General features: G+C 62.1%; 1 protein-coding gene across 1 annotated transcript in view; it reads right to left on the bottom strand.

Moving 5' to 3' along the window:
* Positions 1 to 646: 646 nt before the first annotated feature.
* Positions 647 to 18,338, bottom strand: part of ELFN2 (extracellular leucine rich repeat and fibronectin type III domain containing 2) — a 42,937-nt gene continuing 25,245 nt past the window's right edge. The window contains exon 2 of the mRNA XM_004418114.3: positions 647 to 3,565. Coding sequence (XP_004418171.1) covers positions 665 to 3,109 — 2,445 coding nt within the window. The 5' untranslated portion in view covers positions 3,110 to 3,565 and the 3' untranslated portion in view covers positions 647 to 664. The remainder of the gene's footprint in view (positions 3,566 to 18,338) is intronic.

The following is an 18,338-nucleotide window of genomic DNA, read 5'->3' as shown; positions in this document are numbered from 1 at the left end:
CCAGGAGACCACAGCTCTGGAAAGGGGTGGTAGGTGCACCGAGGGTGGAGGGTCCTGGGGGAGCCACTGTGGGTGGGGGATGGCACTGGGCTGGGAAGTTGGGAGACTGACTGTAACCTGCTGTGTGACCCTGGGGTTATCACTTCCTGTCTCTGGGCCTTAGTTTCCCCATCCATAAAGGAAGGAAAGGATGCCCAGTCTCGGTCTGGTGCTTCATCTCCAAGTGACCTGTCCCCCAGCTGGGGGGACCCTCTCCCTGCCCCAGAGGGGCTTCAGTCTCTCTCTTGCCCCAGGCTCCTTTGCCCCCAAACCTGCCCCTAGTCCCAGAGCCCGAGACCCCACACCCTCCTTTGGCTTCCTCCCAGCCCCCACCCCCGAGGCCCCCACACCCAGCAGAGTCCCTGGGCAGCACAGTAAAGACGACTGGTTTCGGTATCAGTGTGTAAACTTTAAGGAGAACGTGTCTCTGTTTTCCTGTCCGTTATTGTTGGGTGGTAGTTGTTCACAGTCAGGTGGTGGTCAGGTGTGTGCGTGGGTGCGTGCGTGCGGGTGTGCGTGTGCGTCCACTCCTCGGCCTCGGCCCCCAGCGCGCCCCGCCCGGCCGCCAGGGCCCTGCCCCACGCGCCCCCGCCCGCCCCCTCCGACCTCACCGGGGAGGAGAGGGTCACAGCTTTTGCTGGGCCGAGACCCCCTTCCAGTAATCCAGGATGTCGTGCAGGTCCTCGTCCTTGGCGAACTGGACCTTCTTGCGCAGGGCGTGGCCGGCGGCCATGTACACCTCCTCGCGGGGGTGCTTCTTGTAGGGCCGGAAGCGCTCCCAGATCTTGTGCGTGCTCTCGGAGGAGTACTCAGGGCTGGAGGAGTACCCCGAGTAGTAGTGTCTGGGGGAGAGCTGCGAGTAGGCGGAGTCCCGCTTGGAGCGGGTCAGCGGCTTGAGGAAGGACACGCGCTGGCTCAGGCTGTCGGCGCCCTCCTCGTAGTACAGGGCCGGGAAGCTGTGCCGGTGCTCGCTGCAGTGGTAGGCGGGCTTCACCTCCAGGTGGTGGACGCCGCCCCCGCCGCCCGCCGGCACCAGCGGGAGCCGGTCCAGCGGGCTGTTGAGAGGGCTGCCCTTCTCGATGTACTTAGAGTCGCCCTTGGCCAGCCCCGCGGCGGCCGGGTGGTCGGGCACGTCCAGGCTGAAGACCTTGGCGCTCTTGATGGAGCCGCTGGACGAGACGCTGCAGGTCTTGCGGGCCACGGCGGCGTCGGCGCTCAGCTGGCGCTGGAGCGGGTGGTGGGAGCTCTCCTTGTAGGAGGGCGAGAGGAAGCTGGGCCGCTCCAGCGCCCCGGGGGCGGCGGCCGAGGAGGCACTGGCGGCTGTGGGGAGGGACTGGCACTCGAAGGCCAGCTCTGGGTCCCCGCCGCCACTGCCACCCCCCAGGAAAGAGGCCGAGTCCAGCTTGAGGGCATCGATGCAGTTGTTAATGATCTGGTTGACCTTGTCCACCTCCTTGGCGATGGTGGAGATCTCCGCGGCCGAGCCCTGGCCGTTCTCCAGGCCCGGGAGGTCATCCTCCGGCCGCGCCAGGCCGTCCCCACCCGTGCCGGTGCGCACCTCGATATAGTTGCCCTTGGTGGCCACCTTGGGCGTGTCCAGCCCGGCCTCCAGACCCTTGGAGGCGGGCAACTTCTCCCCGATCATGGAGGGGATGGAGGACATGCGAGACACGGGCAGCACGGGGGGCTCGCCCAGCTTCTGGGCAGCGTGGACGACAGAGCCGGCATCCACGTCGGCCCCGTAGCGCATCTCCAGAATGGTCTTCTTCACCTTGACGGACTTCTGCTTCTCCTCCTGCAGGCGCCGCTTGCGCAGGCAGTAGTAGACGGCGCCCAGCACGATGACCATGCCGAAGAGGCAGCCCAGGATGGTCATGATGTAGTGGGTGGTGGTGGAGGTGCTGGGCGCCAGGTCCCCGGGGACCGGGTCCCGCGTGGTGAAGGTCAGACAGGTGTGGTTGAAGCGGCGGCTGTTGCGCAGCGAGGTCACGCAGAAGGTGTACTCGGTGTGCGCACGCAGCTTGTCGAGCGTGACGATCTCCTTCTTGTTCTTCAGCGTCATGACGTCGGAGAAGTAGCTGTTATTGTACTGGACCAGGACGTACATCTTGCTGTAGGGATGTGGGATGATGACCACCAGGGTGGCCGAGGTGAAGGTCACGTGGTGCAGCTTGATGGCGGGCCCCGCCGACGCATCCGTGGTGGACGAGGCCGGCGGCTCCACCGAAAGAATCTCGTCCGGGTTGAAGCCCGAGTTCTCGTCGGGCTCCCTCTGGGCGTCGGTGGAGTAGGGCGTGGGGTGGCTCGCGGGCCGGGCGGGCAGCGACCCGTTGCGACACTTGGCCTGGAGCACGGTGATGGCGTTGAGGCTGTGGTAGGGCCGGGGCACCAGCAGCGGGTAGCCGGCGAACTCGCGGGGCGACTCGCACTGCAGGCGGTCGTAGTTCTTGGTGACGTTGTTGAAGACCACCAGCCAGGCGAGGAAGCCGAAGAGGTCGCACTCGCAGTTGAAGGGGTTGCCCGCCAGCTCGCACACCATGAGGCTGGCCAGGCTGGCGAAGGTGGCGCCGTCGAGGCGGCTGAGGCGGTTGGAGGACAGGTCGATGCTGATGAGGCTCGGGCACTCGGAGAAGGCGGCGGGCGTCACCAGCTCGATGAGGTTGTGCTGCGCGAAGAGGAACTGCAGGCGGCCCATGCCGCGCAGCATGCCCTCCGTCAGGTTGCTGAGCTTGTTGTAGCCCAGCTGCAGCACCTGCAGGCTCGACTGGCCCAGGAAGGCGCCGTCCTCGATGTAGGAGATCTCGTTCTTGGTGAGGTTGAGGTCGGTGAGGTTCCCGAAGCGGTTGAGCGAGGAGTAGAGCACGGCCTTGAGCTTGTTCTCGTTGAGGCGCAGGTCGTGCACCGTGCTGTTGATGTGCTGCGGGATGGTCTCGTAGGGCGGCTGGTTCTGGCTGCAGATGGCCAGCCACACGTACCCCTTGTCGCCCTCGATGAGCCAGCAGTCGGCGCGCACGGCGCCCGGCTGGCACACGCACAGCAGCGCGGCCGCGCACAGCCCCAGGCGCAGCATGGCGCCGGCCGCGGCCCCCTCGCGGGCCGGGCTGGGGGTGAGGGGCCAGGGCACGGTGGGCCTAGCGGCCAGAGGCTGGGGCTGGCAGCACAGTCCTCCCTGGGGATGCCACCATCTTGGGGGCGACCCCCAAGCCGGGGTCCCCAGGTGAGGCAGGCACGGCCAGAGCCAACGGCCGGGGGCCTTCGGGGGCACTACCAGCAGGCGCTGGGCACCGTGGCCAGACCGGGGCCAGGGGGGCGGCGGGCCCCGCAGCCTGCGGCCCCGAGTTGCTGCTCTCCCGCTGGGAAGGTGCAGAGGTTCTCAGGGCCCAACTTCCTCCTCCTCCTCCTCTTCCTCCTGGGGTTCTGGGCTCAGAACTTCAGAAGATTCCCACCGGAGGCCGGAGAGTGGAGCTCTGAGGGGGAGCACGAGAGACGGGGGCAGGAAGGAAGAGACCCATCTGTCACCTGGTTCCTGAAAGGCAGCACCGAGAGGGGTGACAGATCAGTGTGGAGGCTCAGAGCGTCCCTCGAAGCTCCAGTGCAGGCCCCCAGTCCCTTCTGCACCCTTCTGGGGGGGGGGTCCCCGTGCCAGCAGCACTCTAGGGCCCCTGTTACATAAGAGAAGGGAGGGGGGTGGTGGCAAGAGAGGAGGAGGGGGTGGGGGCTTAGAAGGAGGGGGACTGAAGAACCAAACAAGGCAGGGCAAGGAGGAGGGGGACAGAGTCTGAGGACAGTGGGCAGAGACAGGAGCCCAGAGAGTAACAGCTCAGGTGCACATACACCCTCACACACACACTCACACACACACACGCCCAGCACACTCATGTCCACACTCGTCCACCTGCCCACACAAAGACCTACATGTCCCCACAGGAGACAGAACTACACAGCATGCACACATAGGTGCACACACACCCCTACAGTCTTGAGCATGACAAATGGGCTTGTACACACATGGCCACGTACCCGGGTGGGCACCCTCTAATCCAGATAAAGACTGAAGATGCCCAGCAAAATGCCTCCTCTCCTCCACACCCCAAGATAAATAACTCATTTGTTGTGTAACTGCTCTTGTTCCAAAAATAATCCCCTTGTCTCAGCTTCCATGGGGGAGGGGAGCAGAGCAGCGAGGCTGTGGGCCCCCTAGGCAGGGGGATGCAGAGGCTGGGGTCTCCCGCAGTGGGAGGGCACAGGGAGAGCTCATCCTACAGGCAGGAGCAGAGCCAAGGGAAAGAGAGGGGGGGAGTGTGGAAGCCAGACACCTCCAGTATCACTTCCCCAAAGTGGTTTCCATTATAGGCCCTGATCCTCGAGGTGGGAAGGGGGGCTCAGGCAGCCAAAGAAGCCAGAGGCCTCTGAATAGTGTAAGTGAAGCCCCACATCCCCTCCGTAGCTGGAGAGTCAGGGGCCCAGAGAGGCAGGGACTTGCCCCGAGTCACACAGCACAACCTGGCCCAGGCTCAAGGTCCTGAGGCACCAGGAGTCAGGAGGCCAGGAGCCCCATCCACCCGGCCTGATTAGCCGGAGGGAGCACACCATCTCTGAGTCTTGTTTCCACATCTATAAAGCAGGCACAGGTCCCTGCCTGGCCATCTGATGGGGGAGGAAGGTGAGCTGTGCTGTCCGTGCCGTCCGTGCCCAGAATGCAGAGGGGCAGCGTTGGTGGCGCAGGGCTCACAGCCCGCAGAGCCTCGTGATCCAAGTGGGGAAAGTGAGCCCCAGACCAGGGGAGACTTGCCCTGGTCACCCAGCAAGCCGGACACAGCCCCTCAGCCAGATGGGGCTCCAGCTCCCACCCCATGCTCTCTAGACGGAGGAAAGAGCCCTGTGCTCCCTCCCTCCACCCTGGGCAGTGACCAAGGATGTGAAGATCAGGCCAGAGAAATCCATGTTTGGATAGAGAGCCAGAGACTGTTCACAAGAGCCCCCTCTGCCTCCTGCTCCTCCTACTGGGAAACTCCAGGAAAGAGAGCACTTTGGGGAAAAAAAAAAATGTAAACCTTTGCTGGTAAAGCAAAACCAATTTACAGCCCTGAGCCCCAGAGGGCTGGAACAGAGGAAAGGCGAGCGAGAGCGGAAAGTCCCCGAAGAAGTCCAGGCAGGCAGTTTCGTTGAGATGGCAGGTGGACAGGGCATCCAGATGACCCTTCACATAAAAGGCTGACGTGGCCCCAGAGGCTGTGATGATCCGGACCCCCAGGCGAGGTGGCCTCACATCTCCCCGTCCCCTGTGGGGCCAGCTTGGGCTGAGGGGCCTGAGAGGGGCTTAGGGGGGCCCCAGGAGGCAGCTGGGCAGGAAGGGGGACCCAGCCAGCAGAGAGCATTCCTGTCCTTGGCAGCGACATGCAGACTCAGGGCCGGAGTCGGGAGACGTGGGCTCCCATCTGGCTGACCGCTGGCTCCTAGGGGACCCCGGGCCAGCCCTCCCCATCTCGGGGCCTCAGTTTCCGCCCCCACAGGCAGCAAGGTTGTGCTGGAGGAGGCTGAGTGGCCCAGCTCACCGTGTCAGAGAACCCTGCCCCTGCAGCTCCTCCCGCTGGGGGGTGGGGACGTCTGGGCATGTCTGGGGATGTCGGGGAGCGCATCTGTGTGCAGGTGTACACACAAGTGTGCGCTGGCTCCGAGCGCTGGTGCCGGGGAGCGCTCAAGTGCACAAGCAGATGGAGACGCAGGCAGGCGTGTGTGCACGCGTATGCCCGTGTGCACAGGACGTGTGCACGCGTGGCCAGCTATCTCGAGTGAACACGGGCCTGTGTGGAGGGGTGGGAGGGGACGCGTGGGGGGGCACCTCGGGAACGCATAACACCTGCCTGTGTCCACATGTTTCATTAAGCAGGTGTTCCACATGCATGTGTACATGAGTACGTGTGCATACGTGCAACTTCAGCCACACAGGGCGCCCCCCGACTCAGATCAGAGTTGCTCAGACCAGCACCCCCACAGCCAGGCCCGGGGGTGTCAGGCAAGCTGAGCTGGCTGGAGCCTCCTGAAATCCCAGGCCACAGAGGGGATGTGAGGAGGCTGAGGGGGAGGGGAGGGGAGTAGGAGAGGGGCCCAGGGTTAGGGGCGGGGCTCATCCTGTCCCATCTCTTCCCTTCCCAAACAGTCCTGGGTGGGCAGAGGCCCCCCGTGCCCCCCACCCCAGCCACTCTGAGCCGTCCTGAGCCCTCAAGGTGACCCTGCCTGTGGCCCTCTCCCCCACTGCTCCTGGCCTCCAAGACGGCTGGGGCTGGGGCCCAGCTACCCCCACCCTGCCCGTGACTCAGACGGAGGGCGGCTCCCCGTCACCCTGTCCCGTGTGCCTCAGCTGCCCTGTCCCCTTCCCTGGGCTGCCTGCCCCCCCCCCACCGTCAAGGCCCGATGCAGCCAGCAGGGGGGACGGTGAGGCCGTGAAGGCGCTGACAGCAGCACTCGGCCCCCCGCCCAGCTGCGCACCCACTCAAGGCGGGGGGGAGGGGGTGCCGCCTCGGTTGTCTCAGGCCTGGGGCTGAGGGTCCCGAGGGTCAGGGCCGTCCCCCGCTGCTGCGACGATGCTCCCCCAGCACACACGAGTGGGAGGAACAGGGCCCCACCCCCTACGCACGGCGGGGGCGCTGGGAGAAAGGAAGGAGGTGAGCGAGCTGCAGACAGGAGGCCAGGACCGAGAAGGACGGAAAAGCAAAAATAAGGAGACAGCCGAGCAGGGAGAGACAGAGGAAGAGAGATAAACGGAGAGAGCGCGTCTGAGATGGAGGCTCTGATCAGCAGGGAAGCACAGCGAGATGACAGATATGGGGGGGGGGGCCACAGCGCCTGGTGCTCACCCCGCCCACCCACCCAGGGGCCAGGGAGACAGATGAGCACTGGGCCAGAGGGAGGGGGATGGGGCAGGAAGCAGACGCCTTTTCTGCCCAGGGCCTAAATGGTGCGAAACCTGGGAGGGTATGGCTGTGCAGGGAGGCGGGCTGTGGGTCACGGCGCAGAGAGCAGTGCTCCTGGCTGTCCTGGCCTGAGGGTCCCCTCCCCACACAGGTGTGGCTGGAATGAGTGACCTCTGGCCAGAGCAGGGGCAGGCCCAAAGTGCCCACCAGCAACTCTTCAAGGTCCCTCTCTCTCTCCTTCCACCCCTGAGAGAAGGAACATAGCAAAGTTGGGGGCAGCATGCTGTCGAGGGATCTTGGGGCGGGCCCCCAGTCTTGCTGGCTGCACACTGTCCCCTCTCATGGGGACACCCTTGGAAGGAGAGGAGGGAGAAGAGCCCATGAGATCTGACAGGTCTGAGGGGCAGGGCTGAGGTGCGGTACCAGTCCAGAGCCGGCATGGCCACAGAATGTCTGAGTCACTCTGGGCAAACGCCTCCCCACTCTGGGCCTCAGCATGCCACTCTCCCCAGAAGTCACCGGTGCACCCCGTTGGTTTCTGTGACCTACTCCTCCAGGTGCCATGAGGTTCCGGGCCTGTCTATGGACCCAGCATCCTAGAGCTTCAGAGCTAGGAGGACGAGGAGCCCTTGCTCAGCCCAATCCCAGCCCTTCTCAGAGGGGAAACTGAGGCCAGGACTGGGGAAGGGACACGTTCAGCTGGTGACAGGTCAAGCTCAAGACCCAGGGTGGCCATGACAGATCCTGACCTGGCAACCTCGAATCCCCTCGGGGTGCTGACTGGCCCAACACGGGCCCCCTCGTCAGCCTCCCCCTCCCTGGGCTGGGTGAGAGGATGGACAGGGTGAGCTCTGCCTGAGTGACCCGCGGCTGAGAGGGGACGGGATGGGGGACGGGGGAGTGGGGGGTCAGCAGGGAAGACATGGGGCTGGCCAGCTCTGAGACCTTGGGCAAGCTGTAGGCCCTCTCTGAACCTCAGTTTCTCCATCTGCATGGCATGGTGAGTGCCACCCATCTCCCAGGGCTCCCACAAAACCCCAGGACTTGGTGGAGACAGATACGCTCTGCATGGGGCAGGAGGCCCGGCAAATGCACCACCTCGGGCTCCTGCTCCCGTGGGGATGCTGGTGGGGACAGTGGTGGGGTGGGGGAGCGGGTGGGGGAGCAGGTAGGGGAGGCACAGTCGTGTCCCGGCCTCCCAGGAGCAGGGACGTGAGGCTCAGCCGGGAAATGTCATTTGCAGCAGCTGATAAGTCCTGGCACCAGCGCCTCCCTGGGCCAGGCTGGCCAAGGCTCCCCGAGATGCCATTGTCACTGTCCGTGTCGATGCCATTACCCAGGATTAGGAGGACTGAGGACTCCTGGGGCCCAGCCTGAACTCGCAGGGTGGGCGGCCGCCTCCCCTCTCTCTGCTGGAAACATGGCGCTAGGCCAGGGGTCCCAGAGATGGGTTCCTACCACTCTGTCGTCTGTGACAAAGCCTGGCACCCCCTGGGGGCCGGACACCAGATCCTGTCACTGCCTCTGCCTCACCAGTTCCTTGGGCAGGCTGCTCTGGGCCTCGGTTCCTTGTCTGTAAAATGGGTAATTATACCTTCGACACTGAACTACTGTGTGGATTTCAGATGCAGTGAGCCCCAGCTGCAGGGCAGAGAGAAAAAAGCACGGATGTCGGAGGCAAAGGGTCCTGGGATTGAATGCTGAGCTGTGTGACATAAGGCACATTCATTAACCTCTCTGGGCTGCAGTCTCCTCACTCATAGCTATCCCTTACCCAGTGGCTCGTTTGTGTCTGACATTTTTTTGTTCCTTGAATCTTGTATCAACCCTGCATGACTGGTGCTGTTAGCTTCATTCTACAGATAAGAAAACTGAGGCTCTCTCCTTCCCCAGCTTCCTCCGAAAAGCTGGGCCCACGGCAGGGACTGGACATTCATGGACTGTCTGGTGGGTTTCCTGCCCCTTGTGTAAGCACCTCTCCCACAACAGGAAAGTGTGCAAGCGTGGACTGTCCACAAGCCGAGAGAAACTTCAATTTCTCCATCAAGCAGGAAGTACTGGTTCCAGGCCAGCTATGCTCCTCAAACCCCCAGGCACACTCCCACCTCAGGGCCTTTGCACGTGCTATTCTCTGCCTGGAATGCTTTCCCCCAGTATCTGCACAAGCCACTCCCTTGCTTCATTCAGGTCTCTGCCCAGCTGCTCCCCCCAACCCCTCTCTTCCCTGACACCAAACCTGAGATAACTCACTGGTCACTCAACCCTGGCTTTGGTCCCCTCAGAGCACTCAACAATATCAGGCATCATTTAGTTCTTTATTATCATCCCCGCTCCATCATGAAATCAAAGCAGGCTTTATCTTGTTCGCAGCTGTAACCCCCATGCCTAGAGCAGGGTCAGGCACGTAGCAGATGCATGTAGCAGCATCAGAACGTGATGTGTAGATGAGAGCTCAGGGACAGGGACAGGGGACAGAGGAAGATCTGGAGTCCCTAACTCCACTCAGTCAGGATGTGAAATATCAAGAGGGAGGGCCCACTGCTGGCTGGGTGCTCACAGTGTGCAGAAAATGTCTGAGCCTTCCTTTCAGCCTCACGACCCCCCTCATGATCATTTTACAGATGAAGAAACTGAGGCTCAGAGAGGTGCAGTGATTTGCCCAAGACCACACAGCCAGGAACCTGGGCTGGCCTGAGCTCTTAGAATGACCAGACTTTCCAGAATCCTGCAGAGGTGACATCTCCCAACTTGCATACCCCACGTGACAGGGATCTCAGCATCCGTCTGAGGCTACTTATTCCCTTCTTGAGCAGCTCTGATTGTTAGAAATTTCTTCTGTTCCAAAGCCAAACCTGGCTCCTTGGGCCTCTGTTCACTGGTCCCAGTGCCGTCTGGAGTCCCTGAGAACAAGGCCAGCAGCCCCCCTCAAAGGCCCCTCCGATATCTGCTGATCTGTTATCTGCAATCCGCTTATCCAGGCTAACAGCCTCACATCCTCCCCTGCTCTTCCTACACACAGCGTCAAGTCCCCCACCCTCGGGTCCAGCTGCCCTGGGTCATGCTTGCTGTCAATCCTAAAATGTGTCACCTGGAGCGGAGCACCAGTGCCCACGTGGTCTGAGCGGTGACCAGCACCAGAGGCCCTCTGCCTCCCCTGGTTTGGCACCACGCTCCTGTTAGAGCAGCATGAGTGTGCGCCAGCCTCATCTCCTCCACCTGTGCTAGATGTCACCCAAACCCGGGGGCCTTCAGACATCCTGCCAGGCAAGCCCGATGCCCTCAGAACGTCCTCGGGCAGCTCTGGGCAGCATCCATCTGCATTTCACCCAAGGTGCCGGGTTTCCGTCCACCCCATTCTATCACGTCTTGTTAGTCTCAGCCCTCGTGCCAGTTGCTCCACATCTCGGGGGAGCTGGCTTCTGCCCCTTGATACCTCGGCACCTGCTCCCGGCTCTGTGCCATCCTGCACTGCATTTGTATCCATGTCATGGGGCAACGGGCACCAGGCCCACAGCTCACCCCTGGGGCAGGAGGGGCACGCTGTCCCACCAGCTGCACACTCAGCCATGTTCCTTACACGCCTGCACATATTTACTGCACACCTACCACGTGCCGGGCACTGTAGCAGACAGGTACGCCCTGCCTTCACTGAGCTTCCAACTTACCTCAAAGAGCTTAATAAGACCCCACATCAACAGCGACGGCTGACAGTTATGGGGGCTTAATTGGGTTTTCGAGGCCTCAGTATACTAGGCACTCATCCTCCAAGCCCAGCGACCTCGGCCAGAGAAGGGCTTGGGCCAGTCTGCAGTGTCACAGGGTGTTATGACACGTTGATGGCTGGTTCACGGTGCGACCTTGGGCAAGTCAGAGCCTTACCCCTCTGGGCCTCAGTTTCCTCATCTGTTCGGGGGAGAACAGCTGTGCATGTGCCTCTCTGGTTTACCGGGCCACCCCAAAGCCCTCTGTGAACTGCCCACTGTGTCATCCCCCACAAACTCAACTGGTCCCCGGGCCTCCCCTGCTCCCGGGTGTCGCATCTGTCCTGGGCACCTGTGCCATGTCCAGGCCTCAGTGGAAGGAGGTAGGCAGGAGGAGGGAGGGTTTTATCAAAAGGGCTTGGCCTTGGGAGACCACACAGCAGCCTGACAGGAGAGGCCCCGACACTGGTTCTGTGGCAGCTCATCACAGACGGCCCAGCTCACACGGCCCGCTCCCTGGAACCACTCCCCAGCCCCCGCAGCCCAGGACCCACCCCTCCCACCACAGGACCTGGGGGAGCATGTGACCCTCCTGCCCACAGCCAAGGATGACCCGTATTCAAAGTCCATCTCCTACCCCACCCCAGGGGTCATCTCTGGCTTTTCCCAGAATCCTCCAGGCTATTCAGGGGACTGCCTTCCCCAGCTGACTCCTGCCCTACCCACCTGACCCCTGTCCCCTGACCTGATCCCTGAGCCCCGACCTTGCCCCTGCCTCCCCACCTGACTCCTAATCCCCACTTGACCCCTGACCCCCCACCTCACCCCTGACCCCCCACCTGGCCCCTAACTGCCACCTAACCCACACCTCCCCACCTGACCCCGACCACCGACCTGGCCCCTGTCCCCTACCTGGCCCCTGACCCCTCACCTGACCCCTGATCTCCTACCTGGCCCCTGACCCCCACCTGGCCCCTAACCCCCACCTAACCCACACCTCCCCACCTGGCCCCTGACCCCCACCTGGCCCCTGACCCCCAACTGACCCCTGACCCCCACCTAACCCACACCTCCCCAACTGACCCCTGACCCCCACCTGGCCCCTGACCCCCACCTGGCCCCTGACCCCACATGGCCCCTGCCTCCCCACCTGGCCCCTGAACCCCCACCTAACCCCTGCCTCCCCACCTGGCCCCTGACCCCCCACCTGACCCCTGCCTCCCCACCTGGCCCCTGACCCCCCACCTGGCCCCTGCTGGCCTCTTGGCTCTGGCCAACCCCAGGCCCCGCTCAGCTGCAGCCCGGGCACTACTCACCAGTCTCCACTGGACCCGCTCTTTCACAGTGCCTGTGCACGCGTGGCTGCCTCTGCCTGCATGGCCTCCATTCATTCATTCAATAAACATTTATGGAGCACCTACTATGTACCAGGCACCGGCTAGGCCCGCCCTCCCGGCTCTGCCTCCTCCAGGGCCCCAAGGGGTGAACGTTTCCCTGCCTTCCAACATCCTCAGGGCTGTCCCAAGGCGGGGTGGCGCGTCGGGAGCCCACCGGGAGAAGTGGAGGCTCCGGGGGCGGACAGCGCGGCCCACTGGGAGGCAGCCTGGTGGGGGAGGGATGGGCAGCCCGGGCAAGATGACAAGAGAGTCATGGAGCTCATGGGCTGGGCCTGAGCACCTGTCCTGATAACTCGTTTACTCCTCGGCACAAACTTACAAGTCAGTCCTATTGTTATTCCCACTTTACAGAGGAGGAAACTGAGGTCTCAACTGCTCCACAGTGGCTTTGACCCTCCACGGCACCAGGCTCTGGGTCAAGAGATGCTGTGGGATTCTGTTTCATCTGGACAGTGGCTTAAAATTTTTTTTTAATTAGTTGCCAGTATTGAAAACTTGAGACAGTTTATTTTTAAAAACCCCATTTCTGGAATCCACTGAACAACCTGGAAGACCCGGCTGCCCAGGGTCTGCATCTCCACAGGACAGAGCAGGTGGCACACGGCCGGGGTGCCCATCCTCCTCCCCGCCTCCCTGGCTGAGGCTGCCCGCTGACCCCTGAGCACTGGAGTCTGTGAGGCCAGCAGCAGAGGGAACCCCTGAGTGGGGACAATTAGAATCCCAGCCTGGGTGGCGGATCCCATGAGCCTCCCAGTCTGGGACCCGAGGGTGCCACAAACCCCGCCTCCCTCTGACCCCTGTCCTGCCTGGTTCTGTGGCCCTGGCTTTTGAGCTCTGGGACACTCTAACAGCATGGGTCTGTCATTTTGGGGGGGTCTCTGATCATGAGTCTGGAGCTCAGGAGTTCCATATGCATCTATAATTCCTTGGTCCTAAAAGTCTACTAGGTCTTGGTCTCTGGGTCACCATCTACAGGACTTTAAGCTGCCCTGACCCGCCCATGACCCCTCCTTGGCTCCAAGCAGACCCACTGGGATGGGGACCCCAAACCAGGGGAGCACCCATACGGCCCCCCAGACCTGGCTGTCACCCTGAGGGGCCTCTGGCTCTCCAATAGTGCTGCCTGGGTTGCTGGGTCAAGCTTGACGCTCCTGTTGAGGTCTGAGGGTCACTCACTCCCAAACACAAGTCCGCCAGCGGGCCTGGGCTGAGGTTCCAGCCAAGGCTGCGGTGGACTCCAGGAGGCCTGAGGCCTCGCCTGCTAAAGCCACACCCCAGGGAGAGCTTTTAGGTGCCCCCAGAGGAGGCCCTGCAGCAAAGGGCTCCGGGGTTTCTGGGATGGCCCCTTGCTCCCATCCCTCTGCCCACAGACTTTGGGGTCCCCTGGCTCTGCTCACCTGGGACTCCTGCCTGCCCTCCCCCTCGCTCAGGCCCAGCACCAGGGCCCACAGCCAGCCAGGGCCAGGCTGGGAAGCCCTCCCAGAGCTGTAGCCCATCACAACCCCAAGCCAGCAGTCGCACGGGGTCCCTCTCCTGGCCCTGAGACTAGCTTCTCTGGGGCGGGTGGGGGAGCCAGCGGGGGCCTGCAGCTGTGGCATCGGAGAACAAGGAAGCTCTGTCCGGGCTGGAGGAGCCCCGGAAACGCCCGGGGGAGGGCCACCCCAGGACTGCTGGCTGCACAGCAACCATGGCCTGGGACGCACGGCCACCAAGTCAGCATGGCCAGTCCATGGAGACCGGCCTTCCTAACACTCTCCTGAAAGGGTGGGCCACATTCAGCTCAAATCCCGGCTCTGCCGCTGAACTAACAGCGTGGCCCCGACGAGCTACTTCTTCCCTCTGGGTCTCAGTCTCCTCTTCCGTAACATGGGACTAGAAGGGCACTAGCTCAGAGAACAGCTACAGAGCAGGGTCGGGCACACAGTAAGTGCTCAGTAAAGTCAGCTGCTGCCTCCCTGGTCATCAGGGCCCGGCTCACGGGCGAGGCAGAGCCCGGGCTCAGCGGGCCCTCGCCGCCCACTGCTGTAGCAACGGCAGCAAGGAAGCCATGGGGCCTGGCCCCTGATAGTGTCTTCCTCTCCGTCTCGGGGGTCAACACACCCCTCTTTGCCTGTCCCTGCCCCCTCTCATAGGTCCAGCCCCCCAAAGGCCTGCCCCCAGCCCGCCTTCAGCCTGTTCCCAGCCTCGGTTTCTCTCCCATTGCCAAAGCACAATGGCTGTTATAATTAACGGATTATCTCAGTGCGACAGCTGTGGTCCTTTGAAAATTGGGTTGAATAACAAGATCTCGGCGTATGGTAATTTCTTTTCATCTCCTGCTCCCTCTTTCTCTCTCCCTCACTTTGGCCTTGTTAGGCATGCAAATGTTTTTCCTCTTTCCCTCCTTCCCAACACCTTCCTCCTCCACAGGGATGGCAAGGGGACAGACTACGGTTGCGCTTTCCCCTGAAAGACAGGTGGGACTGATCCTCCTGGGCCCCCTGTGTGCCCGGCACTGGGCAGAGTGCCTGACACACATGACTTCTCTCATCTCCCGGCAGACCTAAGTCCCTACCCCTCGGTTTCCCTCCAACCCCCCAGGCCGCTCCCCCTTGGGCTCCTCTGCAGTGGCCTTCCCTGACGTCCTGGTCCCGGCCCTCTGCTCTTCCCAAACCTGCTCCCCATTCCCCCAGCATCTCGGCCCCTCCCAAGGCTTCTGTTAGCAGCTTGGTGCCCAAACCACCATATCGCAGCTGCCTCCTGGACTCCTCCCTGGCACCTGAAACTCCACGTCCACGACTGGACTCGCCTCCCACTGCCCGCCCACTCCCCACCTCTGCTGCTCTCCCTGGTCTCTGAGCCAGTGAGAAGCATCCACAGCTGCCCAGCGCCTCCACACCTGGAAGGTCTTCGTGCACACCCTCCCACTGCTGCTCTGCGTCAGCCTCCTTCCTCGCCCAAAGTGAATTTCTCAATCAGCATCCTCACTGGTCTCTCTGCCTCCAATCTTACCACCCCCTTCAAGCCATCCTCCACCCAGCAGAGGATGAGCATTCTAAAACGTAAATCTGAGCATGGCACTCCCCTGCTCAAAATCCTTCATTGGCTCCCTACTGTCCTGGGAAAATTCCAACAGACATCTGAAGCCCAGCCCATGGGGTCCTGTGGAGCTGGTTCCTGCTCTCCTCGCCTGCACTCCTGCCTCCCCCCACCAATTAAAACGGTCTGGTTGGGGTCCCTCCTGTGGGTTCCCACAGCCCCCTGGGCTTCTTCCATGACAACCAGAATCATAACAGCTGCTTTTCCTCCTGGACTGAGTTCTCAGAGGAAGGGCCCAGATTCTCCTATAGCGCCCCGCCCCGGGCACTGGACGAGGCTCAGTAGATACCTGTTAATGACTGAACGAAAGAGGCCTGCACTCTCCCTTTATAGATGAGGAAACCGAGGCTCAGAGTAATTAATGACTTGCTCCAGATCACACCATTCGTGCAAGACAAAACCAGGATTTGAACCCAGGCCTGAGATTCCAATGCCAGGCTTTTCCACTCCCTGTGGGGTCAGCTTCTGCACAGATCTCAGGGGACCAGAACCTCTCTCCAACCTCAGCTGGATGATAAGGAGATGCCCAGGCCATCACTGCCTTGACCTTGGACTAGCCACGTGACTCCCAGAACCTCAGTCTGCTCATCTGTAAAGTGGGAAGGCGCTCCACTTCACCCCCCACCTCACAGGGTGGCTGCAGGGGCAGAAACTCAGGTCCTGGAGAAAGCCCACCCTGCTAACAACACCTGAGGGCTTCCCACCCTCACCTCCAAGCCCCGCTGCGCTGCCCCTGGCAGGCGCCCCCTCCTCAGAGCTTGGGGGGTTCCACGATGGGAGATGTCACACAGGACAGTGAGAGCTGGTGGGAGAAGGGGGAATTGGGTTCAGATCATGACCTTGGGCGAGAAGCTTCCCTCCCTCAGCTTCGGTGTCCTCATCTGAGAAGTGGGCCCACAAATGCCCACTTCGTGGGGTTGCCACAGGACCAAATGTGTGATGTACCTAGCACGGTGCTGGCACCACCAGGGCCAAGGTTCTATGGGAAGGTGATCCTGAAGAAGTGCACCCCAGGGAGAGAGGGGAGGAGAAGGGGGCAGGACAGAGCAGGACCATCTATTCCTGCCTCTCCATCAACACCTGCAGAATAGAGCTCACAGCCCCACATTAGCCCTCGGGCCCTCCATGTGGGCCCCTCTCTCCCTCCCTAAGCTCATACCCCACGACATCCCTTCACAACCTATGGAGTTGTGGGCATGCCCATCTGCATGTCCTCTGGGCCTTTGCTCCTGCTGTTCCTGAGCCTGGGGTGCCATTCCCAACCTTCCACACCCCCTGCAGCCCAGACCTCATGCCTCCTCCTCCGAGAAGCCTTCAGAGATTTCCTCTCTGCAGGGAGAGTAATGGCCTCCCTGCTCTGCCCCCAGCCCCTGATTCCATCCCCATGGAATCCGGGAAGGATCCTAGAGACTGTCTCACCTCACCTCACGTCCCCCTGTTCTACAAATGGGGAAACTGAGGCACGGACGAGGGACAGCAGCTCCCCAGGGATGCACTTGAACCCAGGTTCTCTGCCGCTTCCAGCCCTGCAGGCGGCTTCTCTCCTGGTGCTGAGCTGTTGTTCAGCCCTTGCTTGTTGTCTCTGCACCCCTAGCCTGGAGCTACCTGAGGACGGGACCCCCTCTTCCTCTCTGCCCCCGACCCCAGTGCCTAGCCTAGGCCTGGCGCATAGTAGGCACTCAGTAAATGTCTGTTGAATTGAATTGCGCTCAGGGCGGCCAGTCGTCTCTGCTCTGTAAGAGAAGCAAAGAGTTAGTGGAGCTGCTCCCGTGGCGACAGGAGCTGTGGGGTGAGGAGTCCGGCCTGCCCCAAGGACCCCGCGGGCCCTGGGAAGGAGCTGGGGGCTGGGAAGCTGCAACATTCGGACTGAGATGAGTCCGAATTCTGCCCCCACGGGCAGCATGGCCATGGCAAGTCACGCCACCCCTAGGGCGTCGGTGGCCTCATCTGTCCAATGGAGAGGACACTCCAGTCCCTGGAGGCTCTGAGCACCGCTTGTGATGAGGACCAGGAGAGACGTGAGGAGCACAAACAGCAACTCAGTGCCCAACACACAAAGTCGGGTGGGAATTAACGCCCATTTCCACAGATGAGGAGACTGAGGCTTGGAGAGGGGGCGGCTTGCCTGAGGCCAAGCAGCCCGTGCAGTCGACCCCACATTGTATACGTGGTCTCCCTGCAGAGCTGGAGAGAAGCCAGGCATGGTAACAACCCCAGACAAAGACGCCACACCCGCCAAGGGCAGCCAGAGCCCAGGCCCATGCTGGGTAGGTTCTCCAGGCAGAGGCCCAACAGGAGCCCCAGGGCTGTGGAGGGGAAGGTGAGAAGCCACGTGCTCCGCTCCCCGTGGGGGTGAGCTCTGGTTCCACAGCCCCCAGAGGGTTCAAAGCCATCCTCAGATCCAGAGACAGCAAAGGCCTGGGCAGGCCCCGGTGTTAACATAGCTCAGCGAGACTATAAATACATAGCCGGGCCGGCGCCGCAGGGCCCGGCCCGAGGAGCAGCCCTGCGGGGCCTCTGACCCCAGCCCTGCCCCACAGCCTCTCCCCACTGCCTCAGTTTCCTCATCTGTCAACAGCAGGCCACACCACGACCGTGATGGCTCAGGTTTTCACCCAACAACCTCGAGTTCTCTGACCCAGCCAGGCTGGCATGCAGGGAGGCCCTTGGAGCCCAGGCCAGAGACCTGGGGAGGAAAAGAGAAGGACGCAGGGTGCACCTGGGACAGCCAAGGGAGGGGCTTGGCTGTGCCTCTGCTCCCTGGCTTGGAGCCCGGGAGAGGCAGGGAAAGGGGCCTAGATGCCAGCCATTCACTCATTCGTGCCCTCACTCATTCCAACAGCCATTCTTTGAGTCTCTCCTGCTGGGAGCTGAGGACTCACGGCCAAAAGTCACAGCCTCGGGTGGGAAGTCCAGCGGGGAAGACGCAAGATAAACCAGCACCTCCCCGCCACCCACGTCCGGGTCGGGCCGTCCTCTGGCTCCCGTGCCCCATCCCAGCTTGCATCACGGGACACTGGTTCCACACCTGCCTTCCGCCTGGACCGGAGCTCGTCAAGGACAGAGACGGGAAGGGCGGTCTCACTCACCCTGTAAAGCCAGGGCCCGACACGGCGCCCAGGAGGCACTCCATAAATGTTCATGGGCTGAAAGGACGAATGAGGCGCCATGGGAGCATAAAAAAGGGCGCCGTGCACAGGGCTGTGAGG

This window comes from Ceratotherium simum, chromosome 25, assembly GCF_057802395.1.
Source record: "Ceratotherium simum simum isolate JZ-2026a chromosome 25, ASM5780239v1, whole genome shotgun sequence".
Lineage (NCBI taxonomy): Eukaryota > Metazoa > Chordata > Mammalia > Perissodactyla > Rhinocerotidae > Ceratotherium > Ceratotherium simum.
This window is presented reverse-complemented; position numbering and strand designations above follow the sequence as displayed.